Below are 12,854 nucleotides of genomic sequence, written 5' to 3' on the forward strand. Positions count from 1 at the left end.
ATTATTGGCTTTCCCTAGAAGGGTTTTTCTGCCATGGATGAGGTGCCACATTCTGCTTATGCTTTTCCCTAGCTATGCTGTTGTGGTGCTAGGCACAGCGGGCACTAATATGATAGACATTATCAGTGACAGGCTGTCCGTAAGGCCAACTAAATGAACAAATAAGGATCTATTCAACAAAAATGGAGTTGTCTATCCAAGAGACCCCAAATCAGGAGGAAGGAATTAACTGCTCAACAGCTGTAGTGAAAATGACCATAGTAGTTATTTCATTGAAAGCAAAGACCATAGTAGTTATTCCATTGAAAGTAAAGACCATTGTAGATATTCCACTGAAAGTAAAGACCATAGTCGATATTCCACTGAAAGTAAAGACCAGCCGGGCGGTGGTGGCGCATGCCTTTAATCCCAGCACTCGGGAGGCAGAGCCAGGCGGATCTCCATGAGTTCGAGGCCAGCCTGGGCTACCAAGTGAGTTCCAGGAGAGGCGCAAAGCTACACAGAGAAACCCTGTCTCGAAAAACCAAAAAAAAAGAAAAAAAAAAAAAAGAAAAAAGAAAGTAAAGACCATAGTAGATATTCCACTGAAAGTAAAGACCATAGTCGATATCCCATCGAAAGTAAAGACCATAGTAGATATTCCACTGAAAGTAAAACCCTCAGACCCACCGCAAATGTTATCAAAAGCCAAAGTCACTCTCAGCAACAGCAGGGGTACCTTCGGGTATTTGCCATTTTCCTAGTTAAAACTCAAAGGACCCAAGGCTGTCATTCCAAAATCAGCATCACACACCACAGCCAACCCATCTCCTCACAGAGCAGAAACCCAGACTGCGAAGACCAGCTTGTCTGGAATGGCAAAGAGCAAGGCAGATACCAAAGGCTGGGGAGGGCCATGACCACACCACAGAAGAGGGGATGTGTGTGTGGTGGGAAGATATCTATCTATGAAGGGAATAATATTGCCTCCTTCGCTGCCTACATAATTTCAACTGAAAAGTTGCCAGCAGGCAAGAAATAAACAAACAAACAAAAAAACCAACAGCTCCTTTTACCCTGATGATGAGCAAATTGAAAGTTCATTTTGGATAACTCCTACTAACTGGAGACATTAAAATTCCATGCAGAACTTGAAACTGTACCAGTGAAGTTGCCTCAGTAGGAAGACAGGGAAGGTCTGGCTATTCCTTCCACATAAACTAGATTACTAAAGACGGGGCTTGCCTCCACCCCCACAACTGAGGCAGCGTTCTGATGTGTAACCTAGGCTTACCATACACTTACTACACGGTCCAGAATAACCTCAAATCCTCTGAATCCTCTTGCCTTTTCTTCCTGAGTCCTAGGATCTCAGGTTTGTACCACTGGACCCAGTACATAGATAACAAGCATTTGCCTTACTGCATCCAGGGAGGGAGCTGTAGTCTACCTGTCAGGAGCAGCAAAGCTGGAATTCAAGCCTGGGTACCCCCTCCAACCCCAAAACACACACACCTTGCACACTCCCATGGACAAGTGCATGCTTGCTATTTGACCATGGTGCGTGGGAAGCCCTGGAGCACCCTACTGTGGGGAATTTGACTAAAAATACCCTTGACACAGGAATATAAATGTTACTCTATTTATCTATGTATTTATTTAAGACAAGGTCTCGTGAAGCCCAGGCTGGGCTCAAACTTTATATATATAAAGAAATTTTCTACTCACTCTACATACCACCCACAGATCCCATCTCCTCCCTCCTCCCACCCCCCAGTCCTCCCTCCTAAGCCACCCCACATCCCCCAAATCAAGGTCTCCGTGGGGAGTCAGCAGAGCCCAGTATACTGAGCCTAAGGCTCAAACTTCTTACATAGCCAAGGAAGACCTTCCACATCCCTTCCATTTCTTCCACCTGCTGAATCCTGAGATTATGGGCATGTGCCCCATGTCTAGTTTATGTGGTGCCGCAGACTGAACCTAGGGCTTCATGACTGCTAGACAAGCCCTCTACCAAATGAGCCACATCCCTAGGCCTGTTTTGAAGTTACCCTCCAAGCTCTAGATTTTGCCTCTGCCTGGGAAAATAATAAAATTGCTAAGTTTCCACTAAGGCAAAAGGCAACGTGTGGAGAAATCCTGGCTCTCCTCACCCACAGTCACGGGGAATGCAAGGCAAAAGAACAAGGAGCTATTTCCTCCCTCACGTCTGATGCCCTCTTAGTCCTAAGAACCCTGACAGAAGAAAAAAGTCGGAAAGTCTGTAGGGCCAAACACACTAGCAACTCTACAAATGTTAAATTCAAGAATGTGCTAGCTTTGAAATAAATGACCAGGCTTGTTACCCAGGACATAGTGCCTTGAATCCCTTGGCGGTGTCTCTACGGCTACTAAAGAATATCTGACAAGTATGTAAGGGCCACCAAGAGGTTGGTATTTCCTGCTTGTATGCCAGAAGGGACAAACGCAGGATGGAGAACACGGACCATCACACTCACTTCCTAAGTGAAGGGAATGAGCAGCAATGGAGAAGCAATCGTTATATTAAATATTTAAAGGTTAAATGACTGGCAGGTTAACAATCCAGGGAAGGGGCCACACTGACTCCTTGTACTTCTTTTAAAAAGTAAATCAATGGAAAGAAGATACTGGGGTAGGTTACATCCCAATCCACTAGCATCTTGCGTATAAAACTACAGAGAATTCAAATAGATGCGCCACATTAGGCAAGTGTCACAGTAACACTTGGACACGGGGGGGGGGGGGGGGGGGGGAGAAGACACCTGTCACAGCTTTCATGTTCCTTTGATGGAGGGGAGTGGAAGGCCCAGTGACAGCAGAACGTAATGCACCACGACACCATACTTGGGAGAGCTCAGATGAGCCAGCCGGCGTTCCAGGCCCCACGGCTTTCTCACAAAATGCACACACCAAGGCCTGCTGTTTAGGTCATGCATGACAGACACTTGGTAAGAGGTAGCTCTGATTTCTGTTGAGGTGAAGGGCTTAAACACCTGTAAAGTCCTTTCTAATCCAGAACAGTGCTTCTGCTGAGTCATGCGAACCAGCCACAGGCTCAGAAAGATGACTATATGAACATGGTAGAGAATCTTAGGGACAGCTGAGCACTAGCAGGCCTGAGGTTGAGACAGTGTTTGATTGAAGCCTTATACTAACTTTGGAAATAAACATTATCTTCATTTTACAGAGACACACTTGAAGCTTGGGATAGTTAAGATAACTAGCTCAGGGCTGGAGAGATGGCTCAGAGGTTAAGTATATCAACTGTTCTTCCAGAGGTCCTGAGTTCAAGTCCCAGCACCCACATGGTGGCTCACAACCATCTGTAATGAGATCTGGCACCCACTTCTGTATACATAATAAATAAATAAATCTTTTTTTAAAAAAAAGATAATTAGCTCAAAGTCACACAGCAGCTGAGCTGAGATCAACCCTGAGGACCATATGACTCCAACACTGAGATTCTTCATGGCTAGATACTTATGTTATCTTGAGGAAAATCACAGTGGAACCATAAACTGATTTGGACCCTAATAAGAAAAAAGAATTTGGGAAAGGCTTTGACGGAGCTTGGGAAGTCATCTCAGTTGAAAAGGTAACTTTAACCCACCCCCCAACACACACACACACACACACACACACACACACACACACACACACACTGATTTGGATGCTATAAAAATAAAGCAAGCTGTATCTCAAAAAGAATTCTCACTTAGGATCATGGAAGAGACAGAAGAGTCCAGCACAAATTAAAAATCCTTCAATTAGAAAGAGATGCAGTGGTTGACCACAACGAGAAACACAGAGAGGAGAGTTTATGTTAAAAACAAAAGTTACACTCTCTACAAAAGAAAGCTGGAAGTGGATGTAGAAGTGTAAATCTGGGAAAGTCAAAATATCTGAAAGTCAGGAGAAACAGAAGGTAAACTTTGTGCTGAGAGTATGCTCTGTGTGTGTGTGTGTGTGTGTGTGTGTGTGTGTGTGTGTGTGTGTGTGTGTACACATGCCTGTGAATATGCTTGTGCAGAAGCCAGAGGATGATGTCAGGTGCCTGGCTCTACATTCCCTACTTATTCCTCTCTCATTGAACCTGTACCTAGGCTGACAGCTAGCGAGCTCTCTTGATCCTCCTGTCTCCACCCCCTACTACACTGGGGTTACAGGCACATGCACAGCTACACACATTTTCATACGTGTGCTGGGATGTGAATTCAGACTGTCATCCTTGTACATTCTTATCAACTGAGTCGTATCTCCAGCTCCAAGATCTACACTTTAAAATGGAGTAAGAATGGAACTGAGCATTGACTACACAGGGTGAAGGCATTTCCATCCTTCACACTTTCCCATAATTCACACATTCTGCCGTGCGGTCAGATTTCAAGAGTTCACGATGAAATTCTGGCCTAGTTTCTTGGGCTGGACCTTCAATAAGAGCCCTCAGAAGGACGTCACGTGATTCTCTACACATTCCGCAACGCCGTGACGGAAAACAAGTCCAGTGCGCCTCTATGTTTCCTTGCTCTTCTGATTTCCTGCTAAATTTCTCAGTGGCTAACAGCTGGGAAGATGCTAGATGAAGTGTTCACTCTCAGCAGGGTGTTACTGTAAAAGCCAGCTCAAACTGTTCAACAGGAAGGCAGGCTGACCAACCCTGGACACAATAGCATAGTGAACCTTGATTTCCTTTGTCCCAAACATAGAAAGTGTATGAAAAACGGAATCTAACCATCCGAGTGACATGGATGCCAAACAATTTATCTTCGAAGAGCTGGGGTAGACAATGTCAGCTTACTGCACTCCATATTTGTCTCTGAAACACTAGGGTTATTTCATTGATAAACCAGTACCAACATGCATTACACAGTCTGTCAGGACCAATTTATAATCAATATGAATAGATTCACATACCACAGACACAAACACTGATGTGGTCCCCTGCTACTAAAGACTTATGGCCTTGATACTTCCATTGACCCTAATGGCAAGTTGGGGGGCAAAGGGGAAATACAAATGGCTTGGGCTACTCAAGCCCACAGAAGGATTTGTTAGATGGCCACTAACCTGTTTGAACCATTTGGACTTCACGCAGCTCTGCAAACGGTCGTTTTCCATTAGCATCTGCAACCCCTTCTCAACACCAAAGCTTGAGAATTTGCTGTTGCCATGGGTGAAACCACGTTTGGTTTGGTGAAGGCAACAGAGAGCAATTTCTTTTTCAACAGAAGTGGACTTTTGTGTTGGCACTTTTGTGTTATAGCAGGATACCATGACAGACACTGCAGCCAACCCTAAGTAATGATTCTCTAGGAAGCCAAGGCCACAGATGACTACTAAGAGCAGAGTCCCTGGCTGATCTGGAAGCAACAGACTTGGAAGCACTCTTAGGCTCGGAATGCGAACAACCAAAGATCCATTTCTATACAGAAAAAACAAAACTTCAGCTGCTCGATATGGTAGGTCGGATCTGGGTGAACCCCACAAGCTAAAATAATGAGCAATCTGACTTAATAGTAACAACCAACACCTAAAAGCATCCATGTGCATATGTTCTGGCGTCTGACAGATATGATCTAAGCACAGGGACCCTAACCAATGTGATGGTCGGTCTCGGCACAGACACAGCGCTGCCTCCTCCAGTCTGCTTCCTGCTCTATCAACTAAAATTTGTGTCTCTTGAATATCATCACTCTCATCTGACAAAACGAAAGGCCCTGAATAAAACAAGTAAGTACTCGTGTGCCTGGAGTCAGGTGATCTCATCCTTAAGCCCTACTTGGTAAGAGGGTATGAGATGACTTCCAGACCCATGCCCTCTCAAGTCAGCTAGCCCATCTCTTGATTAATGGAATCTCGGCCTCAAGATCTGCCTCCTCTACCCATTCAGGACAGCGGATTTCCTGAAGTGCCTTCTAAAGCAATAGGAGGCAGGTCCCTATAGATGCAGAACACTTTCCCTGCTCCATAAAATGGGGAAGAGAATTCCTTCAAAAAGCCCCAATCTATATAGGTGGGAGTCCTGTGGAAGTGCCTTCTTAATTCCCAACAACTAAGAAGGCAATGCACACTGAATGTGTGAACAGCTTTCTTATAGAACCCAGGACTACCTGCCCAGGGATGGCACCCACCACAATGAGCTAGGCTCTCCCCCATCAATCACTAATTAAGAAAATGTGTTACTGACCTGATCTTCTGGAAGCATTTTCTCAGTTGAGGTTCCCTCCTCTCAGATGACTACAGTTGGCATGAAACTAGTGAACACACTTACTTAGGCATTTCAGAAGCTGTCTATACCCAGCAATGAGCCCACAGAAGAAAAACTGGAGGCCTGAAGTAGGGGGCTCAAAGCTCAACCTGCCTGGAGACAGGAGTTCAAAGGAAATAAACAAAACATCTGGAATGGGGAGAAGTGACCCAGTGTAGACCTCAAACCTAGCACTGATGGAAAGCCTATCCGATTCATCAACTCCTTCTTTCTTCTGGGTCTGGAGTTGGGTCTAAAGCAAAGTCCTTGTCAATATCATTAGGTGCTCACAGCCACTTTGAATCAGTAAAAGTTTCAGGCATCCATTCTGGCTCCAAAGGCCAAATCATCCCGTGCATGACACTGTGAGATGCTCCCATTAACCATCGGGGATCAGAGTCAAGTTCAGGCAAACGCCTACAAGCTGCAGCTGAAACCAGAACGCGTAACCCCTGAATCATCTAATCCTGGACTCAAGGCTCCCCACCTCTTAAGGAAGGCCAAGAAGCAACCGTGAGGAGTTTACAGTTGACTGGCCGCAACATAATTGACACTTGCTTGAAAGGGGCAACTCAAGCATCCTTACTATATTGCTAATGTCCCATTAAAACTAAAAATTAATTAGGCTGGGTTCCACAAAGTCAATTTGAGGCATTTGTCTCAATAGCATTATTGTAATCATTCCTCATCAAGGGAATACGCCTCATCCCATGTGTCAATGTCCTGTGTAAACAGCAACAAAAAACTACCTCACATCCATCCCCCATCTGAGTCACTGAACTAGGTTTATGTCCCCATGAACTGAAAATGGAGATTCACAGACATTAACATGTTTAACAAGGAAAATAAAAAGCCAGGAGTAAGGTATCTTGTCCTTGGTTTTTGCTCTTTTTTTTTTTTGGGGGGGGGGGGGTGTAATTGAGAAAGGGTCTCACTCTGTATGCCAGCCTGGCCTTGAACCTGCAGCAAGCAATCTTTCTGTCTCAGCCTCCTGAGTGCTGAGATTACAAATGTGATCCATCAGGCCTGTTTCAAGATATCTTTGAAGCTTTGTAAGGACAATGACAGCAAACTTAAAATCCTGACCAATTCTGTGTACGTAACAGTATTATTAAAAGTCTAAACGAGGGTCGGGGAGATGACCCAGTCAATAGAGTGGATCTGAGTTCAATCTCTGGAAACCGTGTATAAAAAACTTAATAAAACGAAGTACAGTGGGGCACATTTGTGTAAGAGGCCCCAAGATCTTAACACAACTGACACCATGTTAGAGGCACCATTTTAACCTTAAAGCCCAGCATGTGGGCCTCAACACCTGCCTAAACAGGATCAAAGACCTAGTCCATCAAAGACCTGGTGGATAGTGCCAGGGTCCAGGAAAGTCCCTAAATGTACTAACCTTGTCATTTGGCGTCTGTGGCTCTGCTTCTTGCTAACTGAAGGGTGTCAACCAGGACATGGTTTTTATGCATAAAAGATAGAGAACTATGGGGATCTGAGCTGCATGATTTGGTTGTTACCCATGCAACCACTGGCTGGCAATGAAGACTTCCTATTCGGCTTTCAAAGTGTCTAAGTATGTTGTCTGGTAGGCAGCATTTGTGACCTCAGTGCTGGGGAGGTGGAGTGAGGTGGATCCCTGGGCTTGCTGGCTGGCCATCCTAGCCACTTTAAGTTCTCATGTCTCAAAATAAAAAGTGGATGTTGTGTGTGGTGATATTTTATTTGTATGTTAATAAATAAAGCATGCCTGGAGATCAAGGGAGAAAAAAAGGCCAGCCATTTTTAAGTAAATATAGAAGTCAGGCAGTGCTAGCATACACCCTTAATCCGATCACAGGCAAGCAGGGTCTCTGTGTGTTCAAGGACAAACTAGGGAACAGCCAAGCATGGTGACACACGCCTTTAATCCCAGTACCAACCATAGAGACCTGGAGGTCTGTACAAGCAGACAGTGACAAGGAAGTGAGGTAGCTGGGCTAAGAGCCAATGAGAGGGCAGAACAGCAAGGCAATAAAGGCACAGGTTAGACAGGAAGTAACTCCTTTTTGGTAGCTGCAGAGCTGGAGAGGTAAGGTTGGTGGCTATCACTATTTCCCTGATCTCTAAGGCTTTCACTCCTATATTTGGCTCCTTGTTCTTCATTTAATAAGACCTCTTAGAAATCCATTTACAGTTGCCTGGGGAACAATAACGCTCTCTCTCTCTCTCTCTCTCTCTCTCTCTCTCTCTCTCTCTCTCTCTCTCACACACACACACACACACACACACACACACACACACACACACACACACAAATGAAAAGTCCAAAAAAGAAGCACCTTTGGAAACTAAATGGCTACATATGCCAGTCAGTGTCTAAGCATGGATGCCACAATGTGCTTTATAAAGGAGTAACCCCGCTGGGGATTTGGCTGTTTCCATCCCCACCACTCCATCCCTTTTCTGCCTTCATCCTCTGCGTCTGGAAAGATTGACAGCAAGAAAAAGACCCAGATGAGTTGAGATACTAACAACACTTAACAGAGGAAGGAAGAGCGAAGAACTGAAGGTGATTTCCCAGGCAGCCTTCCTCCAGGATTGAGTGAAAGATCCCAAAAGACTAAAATTCAACAAGGGTTTTTAAGTAACAGATTTTGTGAAAGACATGTGATCACTGAAGAAACAAAATGAGTTAGTAAAAATCCAAAAGAAGTGAATTCCTTATGGAGATTTGTATACAAACAGATATTGACCCCCAGTGACTAAACGTTAATGTGGAAATTTAAAAAAAATTTTAAATGGCACTTGAAGAGGAAAACGAAGCCATAATCATAATTTTGTTTTTTTGAATTCATTCTTAGTCTAGAAAAGATAGGATTTATTATAGCATTATCATAGAATAAGAACAGCATAATCACATTTAAAATTACTGTTGGTTGGGCTGATCTCATCAATGCTCCAATGATCCAATCACAATAAGGGGAAGAAGGAACATGGAAGGGACTGAACTAGCTTAGGAGAGGAGCTGGGAAGTCAATACCCTCACAGCAGGGGTAGCCTAACAGGGCCACACAAGGTAGCAATCTCTAAAGGCTGGTCCAAGAAACACTTCCCAAAGCTACCTGATGATTTCAATATGCAGCAATTTGAGATAAAAGACCTCAGAGGGAACACTTTTACAGTTAGAGGTAGCTGGCTACATCTGCTAGTCTTCTCAGGGAAAAACACAATATTGGTGCATAGTAGGACAACCAGGCACAAATTCAAATTGCAATCCTGATTGCTTTCTTAGAATTCTGCAGGAACAACAAACGCTCTTAACCACTGAGCCATCTCTCCAGCCCTATGATTTTGCCTTCTCTGACCTAGCAACCTTGAGGGGGTCATTTTCACATTCTCAAACAGGAAGAGGTCCATCTAATTCTACAATTTCAACATACTGAAAAAGAAACTCTTCTAAATTTCCAGCCTTACAAGCCTGCAGTGAATCAGGCTTTGGGGCAAAAGCAAGAACTTATACTTAATTATTTTTAATTATCCTTTCCCTTTTTTTTTTTTTTTTTTTTTTCCACTTTTTAAGAATAAGACTCCAGGAGCAGGACAGATCAATCCATGGTTAAGAGCATTGGCTGCTCTTTCATGGGACCCAGGTTTGATTCCCAGCACCAACATGGCAGCTAACTCACAGCCATCTGTAACTCACCCTAGGGCATCCAGTGCCCTTTTCTGGCTTCCTCAAACACTGCATATGGTGCACAGACATATAGACAAAATACCCATATACATGAAACTAAAACAGTTAAAAAAAGAAATACTGGCAGAACAAAAATACAAATAAGACCTGTGATATAAAAGTATATCAGAAACCATAAGGAAAATAATTCAGGGTAAAAACATCAGGTAATTTAAGAAGAAAAGAAAGAATTAGACCCACCAGCAAAAACTGAGTGAACTCCGCATACGTAAGGTGTCTTTTCCTTTCTTTTCCAAAATGTAGTTGCACAAATTCCGAATCCCAGTTAAATGGAATATGTTGGTGAATTGTAGTCTGTCCAAAAACTTGCTTAACATCCTCTGAAAAAGAATAAATGGTGATTAAAAGAAAGGAAGTTGGCTTCTTTCTTAGATGTATTCAAATGGGCACTCTTACTTCTTATTAAAAAGTGACTCAAGCCATGGGTGGGGGAGTGGGGGATGGGGATGGGAGGGGTGGGGGGATGGGAATGGGAGGGGTGGGGGGGCGCACGGCTTTAATTCCAGCACTCGGAGGCAGAACCAGGTGGATCTCTGAATTCTACAGAGTGAGATCCAGGACAGGCACCAAAACTACACAGAGAAACCCTGTCTGGAAAAATCAAACAACAACAACAACAAAGTGACTCAAATATGAATCCATACATTTCATAAAAACTTGGCAGAAACAGAAATCAGAATATCCATGGAAAATATCGAAATATTAAAGCTAATAATCTTACCAAACGGAAAAAAAAAGTCACATAAAAAGCTAAATTTTGATCTTATTTGTTTTGTCTCAACATACAGTGACTGTTTCTAAGATGGGATTTCATCTTTAGTGGCTGTGGTGGTTTGAAAGGGAAATGTCCCTCCTAGGCTGACACACTTAAACACCTGGTGACTCCATGGGGGGAGGGGCTTTTGGAATTAGGAGGTAGAGCCTTGCTGGGGGTAGGCTGTGAAGGTCTCTTTTTCCTCACTTCCTCTCCCGCTCTCTGCTTCCTGTGTGTGGATATAAATATGGCCGACCAGCTTCCTGCTTCTGCCATCTGCCATCATTCCTTCAGAAGCCAAAATAAGCTTGCTTCTGGAAGCTGCTTTTAGGCATGGTGTTTTATCACAGCAACTGAAAAGTATCTAATACAGAAGGAGAAAACCCAGACACCACAATCATAACGTAAGTAAGACAAACAGAAGGCATTATCGAGTTTCTGAAAGATTTAGACCCTGGTGAAGAACTGAAGCTCATGTCCAGCACCCGAGATCCATCTGAGCTTTCTCAAGCCCATCTTGCAGTAAAAGACTAGAAGAAAAGCCACCAAGCAGTCTGAGTTGTTAACTTTAATCCCTGCCTCCACAAGGCAGGGTTTCTCTGTATAGCCCTGGCTGTCCTGGAACTCACTCTGTAGACCAGGCTGCTCTTGAACTCAGAGATCTACCTGCCTCTGATTTCCAAGTCTTAGGGTTAAAGGCATGCACCACCATCCAGCCTAACTTTAATTTTTTGGGGTGGGGGTGGGGGAAGCGCTGGAAAGAAGTTCTCAAATTGTTCAGATAATTTCATTTCAAGTTGTGTTACTCAATGTCCTGGCTTCTACTCATCTCTGTTCACTCTCAGAAGAGGGGCTGGAGCGTGGCTCGCTTGTAGAGCACCTGTGAGCATCGGGGGAGGGAGGCAGAAGGGTGCATGTGTGTATGCACACAGAGAGAGGTACAGGAAGACTCACAAAATAGTATGAAAATTAGTTTTCTAAATAAAGTATTATTTTAACCACTAGTCTCCATCCATAATGAAAATGTGCCTCTAGAGGGTAACGAGCAAACAAGTGAGTATATTGGTGAATTTGATCCCTGTTTTCACTTGTCTTAATATATCTGTCAAAGGTGCTCATTTGTACAAGCAAACTAGGCCCGGTTCCTTCTCTTCCCCCTTTTCTCTTCAAAGGAAGCAAAAGAAAAAGACCAACTTCTTGAGTCTTCTTAGAGTGCCCAAATCCTTTGTCCTTGTTTCTACGGCTTCCCCCAAATTTCCTACTTCCAACTCATTATGCCCACAAAATTTTCACTCCGTGTTTTTAATGGCTCCAGAAAATTTTACTTGTCATGAAAATAGCAAGGCCACCATCAGCACATGGTTGCTTGTGTTTGCAGAGAGAGTAATAAAATCAAAATTATGCTGGGCATGAATTTTATAAATGGTGGCAAAAAAAAAAAAAAAACCTCAGACTGACCATGGTGAGGACAATAAAATAAAATTTTCAAAGTTTTCTTAGAGAGAGAGAGAGAGAGAGAGAGAGAGAGAGAGAGAGAGAGAGAGAGAGAGAGAGAAGAGGCCATAAGGGAAATAACATAAACCAAGAAAAAATTTGGTAGAGGGAAAGAAAGAGAGGTCTCCAGAACATCTTACCCAGGGGTCAATAAAATGAATTAGCTGAGAGGCTCCCTCTTGCACTGAGAAGAAGTTTCTGAGTTGAAATTTAAATGTCTAGGGCTCTAATGCCACTATCAGCAACAGTCACCTTTTCTTGGGCGCTCACCCAGTGACAGGATTATTCTAATAGGTCCAAGTCCTTTCACCTGAAGCCACATTTTCCTCAGCAGCAAAGTATCCTAGGCTAGCCTGTAGCTCCTGTCCACTCTGTGTTCACATCTCAGCAGGGAGCAGGCCCAAGAGAGTCAACAAAGGCACCACAGTTGCTATCCGATAGATTAGCAAATGAGCAGCCACACGCACATAAGGATACCACCAAAACCACACAAGAATGTGTTTTCACACCTTCAATACAGTTTTACAGTGCAATAAGTTCTCAACAACAAGCCAAGTAAAACCAACTGTTTAGGGCACTCGGGTAAGCTGAGGATTCCTTTCTGCCACAGAGTCCATGAGAAC

General features: G+C 43.7%; 1 protein-coding gene across 4 annotated transcripts in view; it reads right to left on the reverse strand.

Annotated features, from left to right (window-relative positions):
- The window catches only part of Slc25a13 (solute carrier family 25 member 13), a 181,051-nt gene that overhangs the window by 78,551 nt on the left and 89,646 nt on the right, over positions 1 to 12,854 (reverse strand). For all 4 annotated transcript variants that reach the window (XM_059257354.1, XM_059257355.1, XM_059257356.1 and 1 more), the window contains one exon: positions 10,164 to 10,303. In XM_059257354.1, the coding sequence (XP_059113337.1) occupies positions 10,164 to 10,303 (140 nt within the window). The remainder of the gene's footprint in view (positions 1 to 10,163; positions 10,304 to 12,854) is intronic.

This window comes from Peromyscus eremicus, chromosome 3 (genome assembly GCF_949786415.1).
Source record: "Peromyscus eremicus chromosome 3, PerEre_H2_v1, whole genome shotgun sequence".
Taxonomy (NCBI): domain Eukaryota; kingdom Metazoa; phylum Chordata; class Mammalia; order Rodentia; family Cricetidae; genus Peromyscus; species Peromyscus eremicus.